We start from the raw sequence: 17,358 nt of genomic DNA, 5'->3' as shown, positions 1-17,358 counted from the left end.
AATTATAATAGGTTTAGAAGATCAGTTTTATTTTAATTGTCAACCTTCCGATGCTACCTATTCTGTTTTCACGACTCAGTGCTTGTTTTTAATACTTGGTTGATGTTAGGTATACGATAACAGTGAGGATATCGGAGCAGAAACCTTATACTGTACGAGAGAACACTTGGTGCTTAAGCTTTCCGCCAAGATGCTCCAAATATAGGGTGGTATTCAAGACGATATTCAAGGAACAGGTGAATAGAATAGTATTAAATATGTAGAAGCTACTAATTAATTAAGAGCTAATTAACAATTTTCGAAAAATTAATGTTTTAACGTTGTTCGATTAGGAAATAACAAAACAGAGACCAGTAGAAGAGTGTTGCAAAGGCTACACAAAGACCAATGATGACAATCGTTGCATTCCAATCTGTTCCAAGGACTGTGTTCATGGCACTTGCATTGCACCAGACGTCTGCAAGTGTGAGTCAGGATATGGGGGTCCGTTATGCGATTATAGTAAGCATTAGATTTTGTTATTTATCTAACATATTCCTTAAAATCATTGAAATACTCAAACCAGAGAATACTTCCACCTTATCTTTTATTCTTGGTGCAGTATTCAGTTTTCATTGTCTAGAAATTAGTTATAGAACTGTTTGTGAAAGAATAAAAATTCTCATTTTTTTGACTATTCAATTTCTATTTTTGTTACTTTAAATACTGAGTACGATTCAAGATACTTTCTTAAAATCAGTCAATAAAATCAAAATCAAAAAGATTTAAGTAATTGTTTCTTTTACTTACTCATAGTAAATACAAGTATATTTGTAACTTAACAGAGTGTCCATCTGGAAAATGGGGCAAGTCTTGCGAAATGGATTGCATGTGCCAGAACGGAGCCACTTGTGACCCATTCGACGGCAAATGCTTGTGTAACAGAGGCTGGACCGGTAAATACTGTAGCCAAGAATGTCCTCCCGATCGATATGGTCAAGATTGTGGTGAAGAGTGCCGTTGCAGAAACGGTGGAAGCTGTCACCACATTTCTGGCGAGTGCCATTGTGCTCCTGGTTACACAGGACCCCTGTTAGTTGATCTATCTATTTTATTATTGAAATGTAATGAAGCGTAAAATATTAGAACACAATTTTTAAATCGCTTTAATAATTCTTTTTTAGTTGCGACGATTTGTGTCCGCCGGGAAAACACGGCGATGAATGCAAATCAGAATGCAAGTGTCAGAATGGTGGTTCTTGCAATCCTACAACCGGCGAATGTTATTGTACACCTGGATGGACTGTAAATATTAATTGATATTTTACGAGATTTTATTGTAATCGTGTCCATGCATGATCTAAAATAGATTTTATTTTAAAATAGGGTTCAGTCTGTGCGAACCGGTGTCCGGAAGGTTTCTGGGGTAAAAACTGTTCTCAAGAGTGTGATTGTTACAATGGTGCTGGATGCCATCATATCACTGGAGAATGTGAATGTAAACCCGGTTATTATGATGAAAAGGTGACCACTCTTTCAGAAATACATAATTATTCTTATTAATTATTGATATTTTAGTATATATGTTACTTAATGTGTTAAATACAAATAACAAATAATTTTGAAGATAAAAATCTTTTACAGTGTTTAAAAATTTGCACCGGAGGAACGTTCGGTTTAAATTGTACAAGCAACTGTAGCTGCGAAAATGGTGCAATTTGTTCACCGATTGATGGAACTTGTACTTGCAGTCCCGGTTGGATGGGTGAAAAATGCAATAAGCGTGTTTGTCAGAATGAATTCTGGGGACCCAACTGTACAAAAGTATGTAATAATATAGATAATGCGATATTCACTTTTCTGCAATGTCTTTTTAATACTATAAAATAAATACTATATTTATGAACGTTGCTAGGTTTGCGAGTGTGAGAATGACAATACAGAAATGTGTCATCCGTGGACTGGAAAGTGTATTTGTAAACCAGGATGGGATGGCGATACTTGTACCAGACCTTGTCCGTTTTATATGTACGGGAAAGGCTGTCAAAATCGTTGTAATTGCAAGAACAACGCGCAGTGTTCACCCATAAATGGAACTTGCATTTGTGCGCCAGGATACAGAGGTGAGGACTGTAGTGAAATATGTCCTGACAACACTTATGGCGAAAATTGTGCACAAAAGTGTATCTGCAAAAATGGTGCCACTTGTTTACCCGAGAATGGCCGATGCAACTGTACAGCAGGTAATAAGTTACACTATTACGAGCACAAAAGTTAATCAATTAATACGAATTAATATACAAAAATTGAATAATTCTTAACCAAAAGTAAAAGATGTAATTTATCATTTAATCATGCGAGAGTAATTAAAAAACAATCAAAGGAAGTATCTTTAAAATGATAAGCATTTTGTAATTGTATAATTTAGTATTTTTGTATCTTTATTTTATATTGTTTGCTTCAAGTTAATTCATTCTTTAATTGTATGATCGTATGAATTGCATGAACAATTACTAACTGTAGTTTTTGATAGTATGCCATTTTCGCAAATTTGTGGATTTTTGTTTTAAACATATAGTTGTAGAGTTATTATTTGTAATTAATTTATCAAAATAATAGTAAGGTAAGTAATTCGTATTTAGTGAGAATTATTCAGTTTAGAAGTCTTCTTTAGAATGTTTTCTTGTTTCTTATGTTACATTCAATTTTGTTCCTGCATGTATTGTTATTACATTTTGCTAGGATGGGTTGGTGTTTCGTGTGATCGTCCCTGCGACGACAAGTCTTTTGGCAAGGACTGCGAGGACAAATGCAAATGCTTTAACAATGCTGCCTGCAATCCACAAAATGGTAAGGGGGCTGGTTGCAACGATTTCTTTTAGTTCTAGAGAAAGTTAATGCTTCAAATCATTAACAAAAAACGCATTAATTTGTATAGATCCATGATTAGATGGTTTCTTTTATTTCTCGATGATTGTATTTCCATATTTTTTTATTCTTATGTAATTTAGTTTCATACATTTTGAGACTCACGTTTCTTAATTCTTTGTTTCCATTTTCATTTCGTTGCACTTGCACCAAAACACGTTACCTTTTTTAAACACCTGCAGGCACATGCACGTGTGCAGCTGGCTTCACCGGCGAATTTTGCCAAGATCATTGTGAAAAAGGATTTTTCGGGCTGGGATGTACTCAGGTCTGCGATTGTCACAAGGAAAATAGTTTAGGCTGTGATCCTGCCACGGGTCGTTGCATCTGTAAGCCAGAATGGCGAGGTTTGTTTCTTCTTTTAATTCGTCGATCAATCGCCATACATTTGAAAAACTACAACAATTATCCTTTCCTTGTGGTACCATTTTAATATCTTCCTTACATCATTATTCATATCTACCATATAATGTACAAAACAGAAATTTTGAACTACTAAGTAGGTTTCCTGTCCATTCGTTTAAAGTACCACGTATTTTAACGTAGAATTTTTGAAAAGAAATTGAAATTATTGAGAAAGACTGGAAAACTAGTTGTTTGATGGCGATTTGGTCTTCGATAAAATTTTCATTTTTAATGACATAAAACAGGAATCCGTTGTGAAACCAAGTGTCCAGAAGGCCTTTATGGTGATGACTGTCATTCACAATGTGAGTGTATGAACAATAGTTCATGTGATCCAGAAACAGGCACTTGCATTTGTGCCAGAGGTTGGGAAGGAATTGATTGTTCTCAACCCTGTAAAGAAGGGTGGTATGGCGTGCGTTGCAAGGAAAAGTGTCCAGAAAAAATACAAGGTAAAAATAACAATTTTAGGTGAAGATGAAATAAATCAAGCTTTCGCAGTTCTGCTAGAAAGTAACTATCGTTAACATTTGTAGTCTGTAGTTTCTAGTACATTTTTATACTTTAGATTATATGGTATTGTATCATATGTATATAAAAATTTATTAATTCAAGTAGTACTTCAGCATGTTCATGATAAGCACGAAAACAACAAACTAATGCTTTGATCATTGATGTGAAAAATATAGTCATTTTTATTTGTATACCTTTACTCAAACACTTCAATAAAAGTGGTAAGTTGTCAATTCATTTAACTGTTACTGTAACACTCTTCACACAAACTAAAATAAGGTACTAATAAATAAAGCTAGAACTATTTATTCGAAATAATAATCGTAGAATTTATCTTTTAGGAAACATGACATGTGATCATGTCTCTGGTGAATATGTTTGCCGACCTGGATACTTAGGGTTAACATGTGAGCATCCTTGTCCACCTAATCGTTATGGATTAAATTGTGCTAGTCATTGCCGCTGTAAAAACGGTGGCGAGTGTCATCACGTTACAGGTAAAATTTTACTTACCGCTTTCGCAATTTATTCGAATCTAGAATTTTATTACAAAATAATATTTACAAATTCATAAGTTTTTTAGTCCTAATAGCTCTATTTTGCAAGATATTGCATCATCAGTTATATTAGGTACATAATGTAGGGTTCATACTAGATGTTATATGAAACGAATTTAATGGCTTCTTTTACATGCATACCATTTTAGGCGTGTGTCAATGTCGACCTGGTTGGCAAGGCGAATTCTGCCAAACACCCTGTCCAGACGGGACATATGGCATGAACTGTAGTCAACATTGTACATGTCAGCACGGAGGAAAATGCAGATCTAATGATGGTCATTGCCGTTGTGCACCTGGTTGGACTGGTACCAAATGTACTGAGAGTACGTGAAAAAAATTTATACAGATAATATCGAGAGAGGCTAACAAAATAAATATAACATAAATGTTTTTCGTATTCGTAAATCTAGTCTGCCCAGAAGGGTATTATGGCGATCACTGTATGGAACCATGTGACTGTAAGAATGATTTCTATATTTGTCATCCTGTTGAAGGTTGTGTCTGCAGACATGGATACACAGGTATATTATTTCAAATCTGTCAGTATTAATATATCTTAACTAATACTGGAATATATTCCCTTTTAGGTCCAAATTGTGACGAAGAATTATTTTCACGTAACATTCAAGAGAGGGATGAAACCGGCTATGGCGTTATGGTAGCAGGATTTTTATTTGCTGTAATTATTGTTATTGTAATGATATTCGCAGGATGGGTATATCATCGACGCAGAGTAGCAGATTTGAAGAACGAAATTGCACAAGTGCAATATATCGCTGAACCTGCTTCTCCTCCAGGTATTTATTTCAAACAAATCTGTTATTTATAGTGGATTATAAAATACTTATAATCAACAATGATATCTTTTATATAGAGCAAACTCAGTTTGATAACCCCGTGTATGCCTATCAAGGCTCTTCAAAATTCGATGATGGAACAGCTACTTTATTGAATAACTTCCAATTCAGAAATAATCTTGGAACAAGCAAGAAGATAAATAATGAGAAAGCTAAACTTGGAATGAACAGCTGTACGGATGATGAGGATGATTGCAAAGGTATTGTTGGCAATAGCATAGTACACCAAATTGTAAGTTCTGTAAAATGATCTTATGTTTTCTTTGACTGCCGTTAGGATCACTTCGATATGATCTAAAGAACAGAGATGCAGATATGGGAAATCCAAACCTTAATGTGTACCATAGCATCGACGAAATGGATGGGAAAAAGATCGAACATGTTTACGATGAAATCAAGCAAAATAACGACGAATCAGAATACGATCAGTTAGATAATCCAAGACCGGTTAGCGGTTATAAACAGTACAGTCGAATGCCAAATGGTTTCTGCTCGAAATCGTCGGACAATGCAGGACCTAGTAGTTTGAAAGATAAGGACCCAGAACTTGGTGAAATGTAAATTTATCTTAGATCTCAGGCTGAATCATGCAGGTTTAAAATTTTAATATTATATGTCTTTGATGTAACTTAAAGAAGCAGATTTTAAGAATCTTATCATTTTGAATGATTAGTCTGTTGATACCTTTAAAATTTTCACATGTTATTAATCTGAGTCTTAAGAAAATCTTCAGAAAACCTTAAAAAACCTCATAAAAGCATAAGTATTTTCATTTAAAAAATACAAATGTATTTTGATTGCTCAGTATATGCATGTATATAGTTTTATAATAATGCTGCGAATAGTCAAATGGATATTTTATTTATAAAATCGTATATTCATAGTGATTGTTTATCCTGAACGTGTTAGGCTGTCTCTTTTCGTAATATGATGTTTACTGAAACTTATATGATAGAACATCTGATGCAATATTATTAATATGAATAACAGTTTGAAATAAGTAATTGTGCCGTAAACAATCTTAAAAAAACTTATTTAATAGTAAATTCAGTGCTTTTTTATTGTTTATGACCGAAAAGATAATGATACAATCTAGATAGGAGTAGGACGTATCAAAATTGTACAAAAGGATTTGTGATATTTACAAGAATTGTACAAAATTTATTACTTAACGTATCAAATTTTACTGGAAGAAATAAAATGATAGTTGATTACTTTTGCATACGAGCATGCCTTGTAGTGCCTTGGAAGAAGCATGCATTACAAAATTTAATAATATAGTTTATTTTCTTTTATCTTTATATACAAAAAATGTTGGAACCTAGAGATGCAATAATGGAGTTAAAAATATCCAGTATGTCTAAGATATCTATCGTGTCTTGTAAATTAGATCACTTATAATGTAAATTGGCAAATAAGGTACAAAATCGTTGTGTAAGTCTGTTTAAGCAATGAGAAGCCGGTTTCACGATCTCAAAACATACATATGATATACATTCAAATGATCATTATTACTAAAAGATTTGTCCTTTTTTGTTTCTTTGCATTTTGTGAAGAGACATACCTACGCGGTATTTATATATGTTCACCACTTCTTATTTTAAGGACAATTTATTTCGTATATGTGCAAGAATATATTTGTAAGTAATTTAGAAACAAACGTAGCATACTTTTTTTTTATTAGTATAGAGTATCATCATACATTAAGAAATGCATATTTTATTCGTCTATACGTATATGTTTATGTATACACATACATACACATATAAATATACGCTCATAACAAATAACAACAGAAATCTATTTAAAAAATCATTCATGAGATATCGTCAAGTGGAATCGTATTTATATCTTTTACATTAGACAATATTCTATGCCTATTTTTTATTTTCCGAGAAATGTCTATTTTTACGATTTTATATATACACTATTTTTATTTTTAGATGAATTCAGAGAAAACAGATTGTTGTGATCAATATAAATACTTTTGTAAATATCGTTAAATTAGGATGTAACGTAAAATCAATAATTCCTAAATATATGTATATTAATTCCATAGAATATTATTTTAATCACGTCTCGTCTCTGCTTTCTCTGTTCATCACGCGAGATCTGTAACGAGTGGCTTTAATTAAGTTCAAAGTAGGCGACGAGATCCAGTAAAATCCACCAAGAAATTGTAAAAGCGCCGCGAAACTCAAACAGAGATTTGTGTCTGTAATCAGAAGTTCATTTCTACATGATAAGTTTTATTGATCACCCCTACATTTGTAACTTCTTTTACCAAAATAAAATTTTGTTACAAAAACTTACCGTGTATAAAATAAAAACCAAGAATGGATAAACCCACGATAGTTGAAAATACTTTATGAATAGAACGAACCATTTCAGATCCAAGAACATCATACAATGCCAAGTCTTGACAACTTGATAAACTGCCAATACTGGCACCACCCAGGAAGGTAAAAATCATCATCCACAAGTAACTACTTGCATAAGTTAAACCTAGAAACGTCTTTTTTTCAGAACACAAATTCATTAAAACTCACTTTTCAATAATTATAAAAATATCTTACAGGAAGAAATTATTTACCTACTAAACTGATACCACAAAACCAAGATGCTATGCCAAAGTATAGTCTTCTATTCTGACTTGTAAATGTCAATACTTTGTAACTAACAAGATTTGGTAGGAGGGTACTGAAACCAGCCATGATGGATAGAAACATCCAGAAATGGGAATTATTTGTATTTTCATAAGACAAAATGGGTAACAGAAGCCAGAAAAAGAGAGTAGATACTTTCATCCCAACCCAGCCAATTGTTGCAGCCCAAAATCGGAGGTTCTTCAGAATTTGAAATTGATGCTGCCATTTCTTATCCAAATGAATCACTGGATTTACAAATAAGTCCACATCTTCATCCAAATCTTCATAAGCATAAATATTATTTCCGTCATTTAGTAACCCTCCTCCATGTGTCTTTTCATCAGGTTGACCATATTCAAAATTTTCTATATCATCTTGACCATCTGGATGTTGTGAATTCTCAGGAGCATCAAAGGAGATTTTTATAGGAAGTTCAGTGTCTTCTTCAGTTGATAAGAGTAGACTGTAACGAAATAATTTTTTGTATGTTAAATATTGAAAGCTTTATTTCTTATTAATTATTATTTAAGATATTCTAAACAAGAACCTATAAGGAGAAATTTGCTGTGGAGGAGGAAACCGAAAAGTCAATATTCCAAATGCAGTAGGCAATAAAACCATGGTTATCAGTTGTAAACCAGTTTTCAATTTAGCTTCATGCAACAACAGATTTGTGATACTCGGGATAAACAGAAGACCAAAAGAAACTCCAATATTTCTTAACATCAGAGCTATAAGGAGCTTCTTTCTGAAATACTTCCTCAAAACATAGTCACTCAATAGCATAATAAAACTGGCGCCTATACCCATTACTGCACCAGCACTGGTGCTGGCCAAATAAGCGCCAACCCCGCCAGTTGCAAGATATCCGGATGCTATAATTCCAACCATCAGGAGAAGTACTCCTATTATGCCTACTAAACGGGGTATCGGCGCCATACTCACGATCATTTTTGTCCAAGGATCTAGAAAAAGTTGAATGGATTAGTAATAATTGTATGAAAATTACAAGTTACTAAACTGTGTATATACCCGCTAGATTCCAAAATGCAATAAATAGTATAGGCGTCAAAATAATTTTTTCATTCCATAAATCAAAATCAGTAGATTTAGTTTCATGAATATATGCCAGAACTATTCCATACATTGCTAGTATACTTGGAACAGTCATCTATAAAGATAATAATACAATTTTGATCGCAGAGTAAAGAACGAGAAGGTCGAAGAGAAAAATGTATAAATTAATTTATTATACAGGGTGTTTAGAAAAAAGATTGATAACACAAAAGATTTTGTACTTACCTAATTTTCTAAAATGATAATATTTACAAGAATTCATAATAAAACGATAGAGATTCATTTTAATCTTTTGAAAAATGTCGACCGATACTACGGTTCTTAAGATGATCGTGTTATAATATGTACCTGTAAATAGATTATTTAAACTTGATCGTTTTACGAATCTTTCGTATTTCTATGAACATCTTTAAGATTATTTTACGTAAAATAATATATTTAATATTATGGGCATAAATTATTGAATGTGAATGTTCTAAATACCCTGTATAAGTAACACATAGTATCGAGAACTATTCAATTTAAAAAAAAACTGAAGAAATATATTGTTATAATCAGATTACTAACCTGGACTAAAAATACTCCACAGAGAACAATCCATGCGTAACCACCGTCTGGAACTGTAGGACCCAGCTCTGGAAATGACGTGAAGACTTCATCGAGACGAAGACGTTTAGCTGATGACATTATTTATCACATAAAAAACAAACAATTCAGTCAAACGGATACAGTTGAAATGCAAAAGTAATTTCGACGCATACAATGAACATTCAGGCGTTTCTGAAATATTATCTAATCTTGCTTAAGATGTCAATGGTCTGATAGCCAACGATAAGGAATAGCAAACCTAAGAATATTATGTGTATGTATGCATTTTCCGTTGAAAACATTCAATCGATCAATCCACAAGTAAGGGGAAATTTAATAAGGTCAGTGAATACACATTTAAATATAAATATATATAACATTTATTCGGTACTAGATATACTCGAGTCAATAACAATATCAAAATTACATGTTCTTCGTTTATAATTATTAAGTCAATAAATTCAGCGTGTTAATGGCGTAACAAATAGCTTGTAAGAATATTCAGTGATGGTTCTATCCTTTTTCTTTACTTCTAAATTAATCATCACATATTGCATTATAAATATGAATGCCTCATTATATTGTTAAACATACCTTATTATATTTTAAATTACTTATGACAAAAACGAAATTGTGTATTTGTGTGTTACATAATAAAAAAGAATGGAACTTCTCGAGAGTTTAAAAATGATTGATTATTTTAACCGAAGAGCGAGTTTAATTAGCGTTAAATCTCTTCTTTGTTAGTTCTTAATCGAAGAACCTTTTCATTTCATTTATAAATCTTCTCGAGTATCACCAGTTGCTATCGAGGTGTATCGTACCCTCTTGTTCACCGAATCTAATATAGGCTCAATTTTCTTTTGTAGTTTCGTGCGTTGTACATAAATTAAAGCGCACACCAGTCCTATTAACACTATACAGAGGAAAAAGAGCAGAACAGTTGCACCGCGTGGAGTTGATGAGAACAATTTCGGCGTACAGTTCTTTGTTTCGTGTATTTCATGATGTATTTCACCTATAAAAGTAAATTACATTTAATTTCATATCGTGTTTGGCAAAAAGATAATTTTTATCTAATACAAGTACCTTCAAAACATTTCAAATTGTCTTTGTTACGAACGAACACTTTTGTCTTCCTCATCCACTTTATAAAGGGATTTAATTTGCACGAACACACAAACGGATTTCCAGTGAAATCTACAGCTATGCTTTGATTATGCTTGATAAGCGTGTCCATAGCGTGCAGATCATGATCGACCACTTTTGTGAACTTATTTCGTTGAAGATCCAAGAAACGTAATTTGTGGAGACAGGATATATTAAAATGCAAAGCGGTGAGTGCATTATCGCCGAGATAAAGGTCCAAAAGATTCGGGAGATCGCAGAATACATTACTGTCCCGAAATTCTGATATTTCATTTTGTTCCAAATGCAGCTTTATCAGTTGCGTTAAATTACTACAATAATTACAAAACATTATTAACAATTCATAAATTTATCGATTGGGGAATTAAAATTAAAGAAACTGGAATTTATGAATCCGATACCTATTGACAAAAATATCATGCAGTGTTGCTGCAAGATCTCTCGGTGGACCATCTTCGAAGGCGTCAGTTAAATGGAGTTCCAAGAGGGAGACGAAATTAGAGAAAACCCTGGGATGACTTCTTGCAGGATCCAACGATAATTCGTTGAAATCTAAAATAAGTCGTTCGACGTGTTGGACGTGATGGTATGCCTTCCCTCGAATTTCTCTTATTTTATTGTTAGACATATCTATCACTCTTAAGTGAGGCAAACTATCCAGTGTGCCGAATACGTTCCATGGAAGCTCTCCGAGATTGTTCCCAGTAAAAATAAGCACCTAAAAATAGCACAAATATATCAATTGGTTTGCCAAATTTTATAACTAGACCGCGAATATTTATGCAAATTCATATCTTTATAAATATAATTAAAACAATGGGGCCTAGCTATAAAATTGTTTTGCCCTTTACACGTTATGAAAAGTAATATACTTTAGATATCTTTTATATTTTTGCACGCTATGTGGATTCTATGCATTATTGCAGTTTTAAATTTCTCATAAATACATAAAAATTCGTAGTTTATTTATAACTAATACAAATATTAATCTTTAGTACAATGATCTTACTTGTGTGTCGTTCGGCAAGTGCGATAACGGCGCCGCGTTATGAAATCCTGATTCAGTACAATTAACGACATACTGATGGTGATTCTCGTAGCATGTCCTCATGCAATAGCAACGATTTTCAAAAGATGGTCCACACTCCACTTTGGCGGTTTCTAACGTTTCTAACGAATGCCAATTAGGGTCGCAAACATTGGAAAAGTCAGCGGTGGATGTGCATATTAAAAAAAATATTGCATAAAATTTCTTCATTATGCATCTAAAATGAATAAATAAATCATATATTCAACATATCGATACCAATCTTATCTAATTCCGGTCTTACATACGTATAGGTTCATTTGTCAATACAATAAAAGTTGTTAAGCTAAAGACGTTATATCTTTTTCATCTATTATTTTTTTCAAACACTATAACTGTAGACCATTTCATTTAATGTCTCAATATTTTGATACCTGTAATAAAAATTTTTATTTTAAATATTGCCGCGCAAAAGATATTTAAAATAGCATCTTCTGATTGGCCGAAGCAAAATGAATTTTAAATCTAACACTACACTCGACCAGTAAGGTTAGTTTCTTGTGATCAAGCGTACGAGATATGTTTTGAATGTTTTTACACATAATAGTTCTACGTAGACAAAAATTGAATATTATACTTTAATGAAACTTGTGCAAATGAGTAATTATGAAGATCGTGTAATGAGTGTTATGAAAAATGTTTTCGGCTACGAAAATTTTAAAAATAACATTCAAAGAAATGCCATTATTTCTATTTGCGAAGGTGAGTATTTTTTAATATAAAAACTTGTGTTATGCGTTAATTGTTAAGTCTATTAAGAACTGTATTAAATGTATATAATGCTTTTAATATATATGAAAATATGGTGTAAAGACACGAAAATACTGTTCCACTATAATTATTAATATTGCAAAATTTAATTTAAAGAAACAGATTAAAAAGTACAATGTAAATTTGTAGGTGCAAAATATGTATTTATATCTATGCCTCCTGGGTTTGGTAGATCTCTTTGCTATCAATTACCAGCACTTATACAAAAAAAAGTTGGAATTATTTTTTCTCCCAAATTATCTTCTATGAAGGTAACATTTCTGATACTTAAAAAACGTTAATTGAATAAACTGGATTAATTAATTTTTCTAATGTGTACTAAATAATCATGTATTTTCAGAAAGAAATAGATTTCTTAAGAAGCAAACACATTAATGTTGGTTTGCTATCTAGGAGCTCCAAAGAAAAAGAAAGGTATAATATTTTAAAAGATTTGACATCAGTATCTCCAAAAATAGTATTATTATATGTAACTACTGAAATGAATACTTTAACCTATTTTAAGGTAAAGTATTTTAAAACTTTAACTTTACAATGTAAGATTAACTTTCAATTAACTTAACAATTTATTAACAGAAACTTGTCATTTTATTACAAGAGCGTAACTTATTGTCTTATATTGTATTTAATGAAAGTCATTGCTTAAGTGAATGGGGATATGACTTTAAACCCGGTTACAAAGATATAAATGCATTTAATGACAAACTAAAATTTGTTCCTAAAATTGCAGTAACTACAACTGTTACTGATAAGGTATTAAAGGAATAATTTGAATTATTTACAGCAAATATTTGATTGTTCTTAATTAAATACTTCAACAGGTAACCACAGATATTTGCAAATTTTTAACATTAGAAGACCCAAAAGTTTTTAAAATACCTATACAGCAAATTAATGTACACCTTGATGTGTGGTTTTTAGATTTACTTTCTGATCCCTTTGAACATCTTAAAACTTTTATTGTAGGAGTACTTGGTCTTTTTAATTCATCTGCTCATAAGGTAAATCTATTTGTTCTTTTATGGGTCTATAACGTAAATATTTATCAAGATTATCTGTATTCAGATAGATGAAGGTTTTGGCATTATTTACTGTCGAGAAATAGCTACTGCAGAGTTGTTACAAAATAAGTTAAGTGCTCTAGGAATATCTACGCTTGTCTGTCACCATGGTAAGAAAATTATGGATTAATTATTAATCTTTATATTTATGAATCTCAGATTTCTGGTTACGATATATTTTAGGATTAAAAAAGAGTATCCGACATATTATTGAAAGTGAATGGGAATCTGAGAAAATTCATGTTATCATTACAACGTATGATTATGGATTTATACATAAGAAATCAATCAGGTTTACATATATCACAATAAAAGAAATGATATTTATTATTAATATATAATTCCATATAATTTATAAAATATTTAATCAGGTGCATAGTTCATTGGACAATACCTGAAAATATTGCCAAGTATTATAGAGAATGTACACAGATACATTCAGAGAATGATTATACATATTGTAGAATATATTTTAGTATGAAAGAACATTCTTCTGTGAAACACGTTATTGAAAATCGTAAAATAATGAACGATATAGAACATATTCGGAAACGATTAAGTGAATATGACAAATTTGTCTCTTACTGTCTTTTAATAATGTAAGGAGTTTAAATTCGTCTAAACATTTCTTTTCCACAATTTTACAAAATTAGATAATAAAATTTGGCTTAGGTGTCGGCATGTAGCTGTTAATCAATACTTCGGGCACATAATAGCATCTTGCAAAACGAATTGTGACGTTTGTAAAAACGAAGAAATAGTAAAAATCAGGGTACATAAGTTTATTGCATATTCAGAAAGCCTTGAAGGAATAAAATACAATATGTAAGTATCATTAATACTCAATCTTCAAATCTTATAATAACTTACAAATAGCTTTCAATTCGTAGCTGCGATATTAATGAGGATGTGAAGAAACAACAAACAATAGCCGAAAAGCGATCGAATACAGTTTCGAAATTTACGGAACAATCGGGTATAATTCCACAAGTTAAGGAAGAACCAAAAAATAGCTCAGAAATAGAACATAAGTTATTAAAATCCGTCAGTAAAAAAATTGCTGTGAATACGGATAATGATGTAGAGTGTATCAAGCAATGGGATGGTAAGTTTTCGCTAAACAAGGAAGAATGGTTATTAGCAGAAAAAATTTCTCTTAAAAAAGTTCACCAGTCAGTAAAGAGCGGTATTCAAAGTAACGCAAAGAATACGGCGAAAACCGCGAAAGATAATTCACGTATGATACAGTTAAGTCAACACGCGATAGCGCAGTCTTTGCTGGATAAATACAAGTTAGACGGAACAGTGATATCTTTGAAAATGATATCTTGTAGCTCGCAAAATAATATTTATCAATCTACTAAACCAAAAATAATTAATATCAATCCCTGCAATAATAAACATAAAGATGAACAAAGGTGCGAGTCTAGTTCTTCGAAAGTTTTAAAGAACGATGACGAAATAAAGGTGTGTAAAGAAAAGGATCGTGTTTCAAAACAAAATTCTGGCGGATCCAGCACTATTGAAGATAAACAGTTAGATAAAAACTTGAGAAAACGTTTCGTCAGCGCAGATACATGTCCTGAAGATTACAAATTGAAAAGAAGAAAATTAGAGCACGAAAATGAATCAACTACCGGGACAGGAATAAATAGAGATAGAGGAAATGCTTTTGATTCGTGTTTTGAACGGATTAAGAATGATTCAAATGAAAAGCCGACGCATGAGCATGTAACGATAGAACGTGTGATGAATACATTTTCATTGGATAGACATTCAATAACGATAACACTGCGAAAGAAGTGAAGTTAGAGCGAACTAACGTGTACGCTTTGAAAAGTACTCGATACACGCAATATTGTACATATTTGTACTATATTTATCAATGTATTTATCAAACATGTAAGTTAATCAAAGGTGCAATTGTACTTCAAATAGGACACAAGTCATATATGTTACAGAATGGAATTATGTACATAGAATACAATTGTTAAAAATAATATGATTAGTATTAATTGTTTATTAGTATTTATGGGTATGTTAAATGGTAGTCACATAGTTATTATATCATATTATTACGTAAAAGTGTATCTATTTCCACAATAGGTAATACAAAATTTTTTCTAAAATACTATTAAAATAATGGAAGAATATTAGAAGGAAGAATATTTATAGGTTGATGATATCTCATGCAAGATAACTTTTATTTTATTACGATAGATCGAACTGTACCGCATCAAAGTTAGAAGCGAAGTAGGTCGTCGAGTCATACTCGTAAAACGTCAAACATGCTTGCCCACGCAACAGGTGATACCGAGTACAAAATATTGTTATGCTAAAACTTCTCTAGTTTTACGTTGTTAAATGTTTGTTTTACATATCCGCGTCTATTTGTATCAGTAATTAAATTTCATTTTATTTTTATACTGATTATAATAATTAAACTTCATTAATTACTTAAACTTTCAAATCGCCCATTTTAATAAAAAAGTGAGTTATAATTTCTATATTATAATTTTAATTAATATCATTGTACAGAAGTTACCTACATATGATATAGTCACTTTCATTATCATTTCCTAATAAAAGACAAGAAAAAGAGGGAAAGGAATTGTTAATTTCACTATTTCGCAAGTGCAGGAATTAACGATACAATTCAGGGACGATGTCTCGCCGGTCCAAAAATAAACAATTATTTAAGCATCATTGGTACTCACCGCTCGAAGCAACAGGAGGTACAGAAAGATGAGAAAGAGGTGGAGAAGGAGGGATGAGATCGTGATTCACCCGAGTTCACCGGTGAATTCGTTTCAGAAATCACTAAAGGAATCTCTTTGTTTTCATCTTTCCCTGGTCCCCTTTTTAAACTTGAATTTCACCTTAATAGTTTCAACAAACTTTCAAAGTTACGTTAACATTAACAAATTCTTCAGTAAAAGAATATAAACTGTAACTGTATTAACAATTTAAACTGGATTGAAGTAGCGGGAAGTTCCGTTGGTCGGCAACGTGGAGAGACAACCTGTTGAAGGAACAAGACACCTAAACGAGTCACTGGATGCTCGAAATATCATGGCAGGCTGGAACAAAATGGAAAAGAGGACTTCACCTCACTGCGCGGCGGACAACATTACACTTAGAGGCGGTCCGGACGTAGCAGCCGCACCTGTGCTCCCTCCTTCCAACCCTTCCTATACTTTTTCTCACTTTCTCCTTGTATCTCCGTGTCCCTCTTTTTTCAACGAATGTCGAGCTCGTGCTTTTCTCTGGGCCGTTTTTTATCTTTCCTTTTTACCTTCTTTCCGGTCATTCGTCTTTTTTCATCTGAATGCGCGTTCTTTTTATAGAGCTTCGCTTTTCGACGACGATCAGGCTGGCCCAAATTTTAACTGCATGTGTTGCACTTCCTTTAAGTGTATATACTGCTGACGGAGAATATAGATTTGTTAAAGATAAAGGAATTAGATTACATTCATAGCTTTTGATATGCAGAAATGTGGAGAATCTAAATTAAAAAAAAAATTATTTACATTAACGAATAAATCATGTCATATAATATAAATGATAATAGAAAAATTAAGATTTTATTCTTGAAGAATATACATTAAGAAATGAGAAGAAAATTAGGATTTTCAAAAATATTAAAAAATTTTAGAGACCCAATAAATTAAAAGTTATGCTTAATTTTTTCTTGTAATGCGAAATCAGTTTTGATATATCTTCGAACGACTAGTT

General features: G+C 32.0%; 3 protein-coding genes across 5 annotated transcripts in view; 2 read left to right on the top strand and 1 right to left on the bottom strand.

Annotated features, from left to right (window-relative positions):
* The window catches only part of drpr (multiple EGF like domains draper), a 29,138-nt gene extending 21,588 nt beyond the window's left edge, over nucleotides 1-7,550 (top strand). The window contains exons 3-18 of one of the 3 annotated variants that reach the window (XM_033334930.2): nucleotides 110-236; nucleotides 333-501; nucleotides 825-1,071; nucleotides 1,164-1,284; nucleotides 1,366-1,503; nucleotides 1,624-1,803; nucleotides 1,895-2,222; nucleotides 2,722-2,829; nucleotides 3,090-3,254; nucleotides 3,558-3,764; nucleotides 4,167-4,322; nucleotides 4,532-4,708; nucleotides 4,796-4,906; nucleotides 4,973-5,182; nucleotides 5,260-5,442; nucleotides 5,520-7,550. In XM_033334930.2, coding sequence (XP_033190821.1) covers nucleotides 110-236; nucleotides 333-501; nucleotides 825-1,071; nucleotides 1,164-1,284; nucleotides 1,366-1,503; nucleotides 1,624-1,803; nucleotides 1,895-2,222; nucleotides 2,722-2,829; nucleotides 3,090-3,254; nucleotides 3,558-3,764; nucleotides 4,167-4,322; nucleotides 4,532-4,708; nucleotides 4,796-4,906; nucleotides 4,973-5,182; nucleotides 5,260-5,442; nucleotides 5,520-5,803 — 2,911 coding nt within the window. In that variant the 3' untranslated portion in view covers nucleotides 5,804-7,550. The remainder of the gene's footprint in view (nucleotides 1-109; nucleotides 237-332; nucleotides 502-824; nucleotides 1,072-1,163; nucleotides 1,285-1,365; nucleotides 1,504-1,623; nucleotides 1,804-1,894; nucleotides 2,223-2,721; nucleotides 2,830-3,089; nucleotides 3,255-3,557; nucleotides 3,765-4,166; nucleotides 4,323-4,531; nucleotides 4,709-4,795; nucleotides 4,907-4,972; nucleotides 5,183-5,259; nucleotides 5,443-5,519) is intronic. The other 2 variants (XM_076625048.1, XM_076625049.1) reach the window with 2 other exon arrangements.
* Nucleotides 7,235-17,105, bottom strand: LOC117157150 (uncharacterized). Its single transcript, XM_033334936.2, is given in 12 exon segments — nucleotides 7,235-7,457; nucleotides 7,556-7,747; nucleotides 7,836-8,353; nucleotides 8,438-8,855; nucleotides 8,923-9,061; nucleotides 9,535-9,655; nucleotides 10,318-10,573; nucleotides 10,645-11,015; nucleotides 11,106-11,422; nucleotides 11,714-11,969; nucleotides 12,040-12,165; nucleotides 16,341-17,105. Coding segments are annotated over 10 exon segments (2,724 nt in total). The 5' UTR covers nucleotides 11,963-11,969; nucleotides 12,040-12,165; nucleotides 16,341-17,105; the 3' UTR covers nucleotides 7,235-7,314.
* On the top strand, nucleotides 12,307-15,623 carry LOC117157149 (ATP-dependent DNA helicase Q5). The gene is made up of 10 exons (XM_033334935.2): nucleotides 12,307-12,493; nucleotides 12,692-12,813; nucleotides 12,903-13,067; nucleotides 13,139-13,315; nucleotides 13,384-13,563; nucleotides 13,628-13,733; nucleotides 13,807-13,915; nucleotides 13,995-14,222; nucleotides 14,296-14,448; nucleotides 14,514-15,623. Exons 1-10 carry the CDS (start codon nucleotides 12,373-12,375, stop codon nucleotides 15,427-15,429), a joined length of 2,277 nt encoding a protein of 758 aa, XP_033190826.2. The 5' UTR covers nucleotides 12,307-12,372; the 3' UTR covers nucleotides 15,430-15,623.
* Nucleotides 17,106-17,358: the final 253 nt, after the last annotated feature.

Source organism: Bombus vancouverensis, chromosome 15, assembly GCF_051014615.1.
Source record: "Bombus vancouverensis nearcticus chromosome 15, iyBomVanc1_principal, whole genome shotgun sequence".
Classification (NCBI taxonomy): domain Eukaryota; kingdom Metazoa; phylum Arthropoda; class Insecta; order Hymenoptera; family Apidae; genus Bombus; species Bombus vancouverensis.
This window is presented reverse-complemented; position numbering and strand designations above follow the sequence as displayed.

Bases quoted from the DNA above. Each gene is read 5' to 3' on its own strand.
- LOC117157149 (XM_033334935.2), top strand. From the start codon at position 12,373: ATGAAACTTGTGCAAATGAGTAATTATGAAGATCGTGTAATGAGTGTT. The intron at 13,734-13,806 runs GTAAGAAAATTA...GATATATTTTAG, and splicing joins TACGCTTGTCTGTCACCATG to GATTAAAAAAGAGTATCCGA. The intron at 14,449-14,513 runs GTAAGTATCATT...TTCAATTCGTAG, and splicing joins GAAGGAATAAAATACAATAT to CTGCGATATTAATGAGGATG.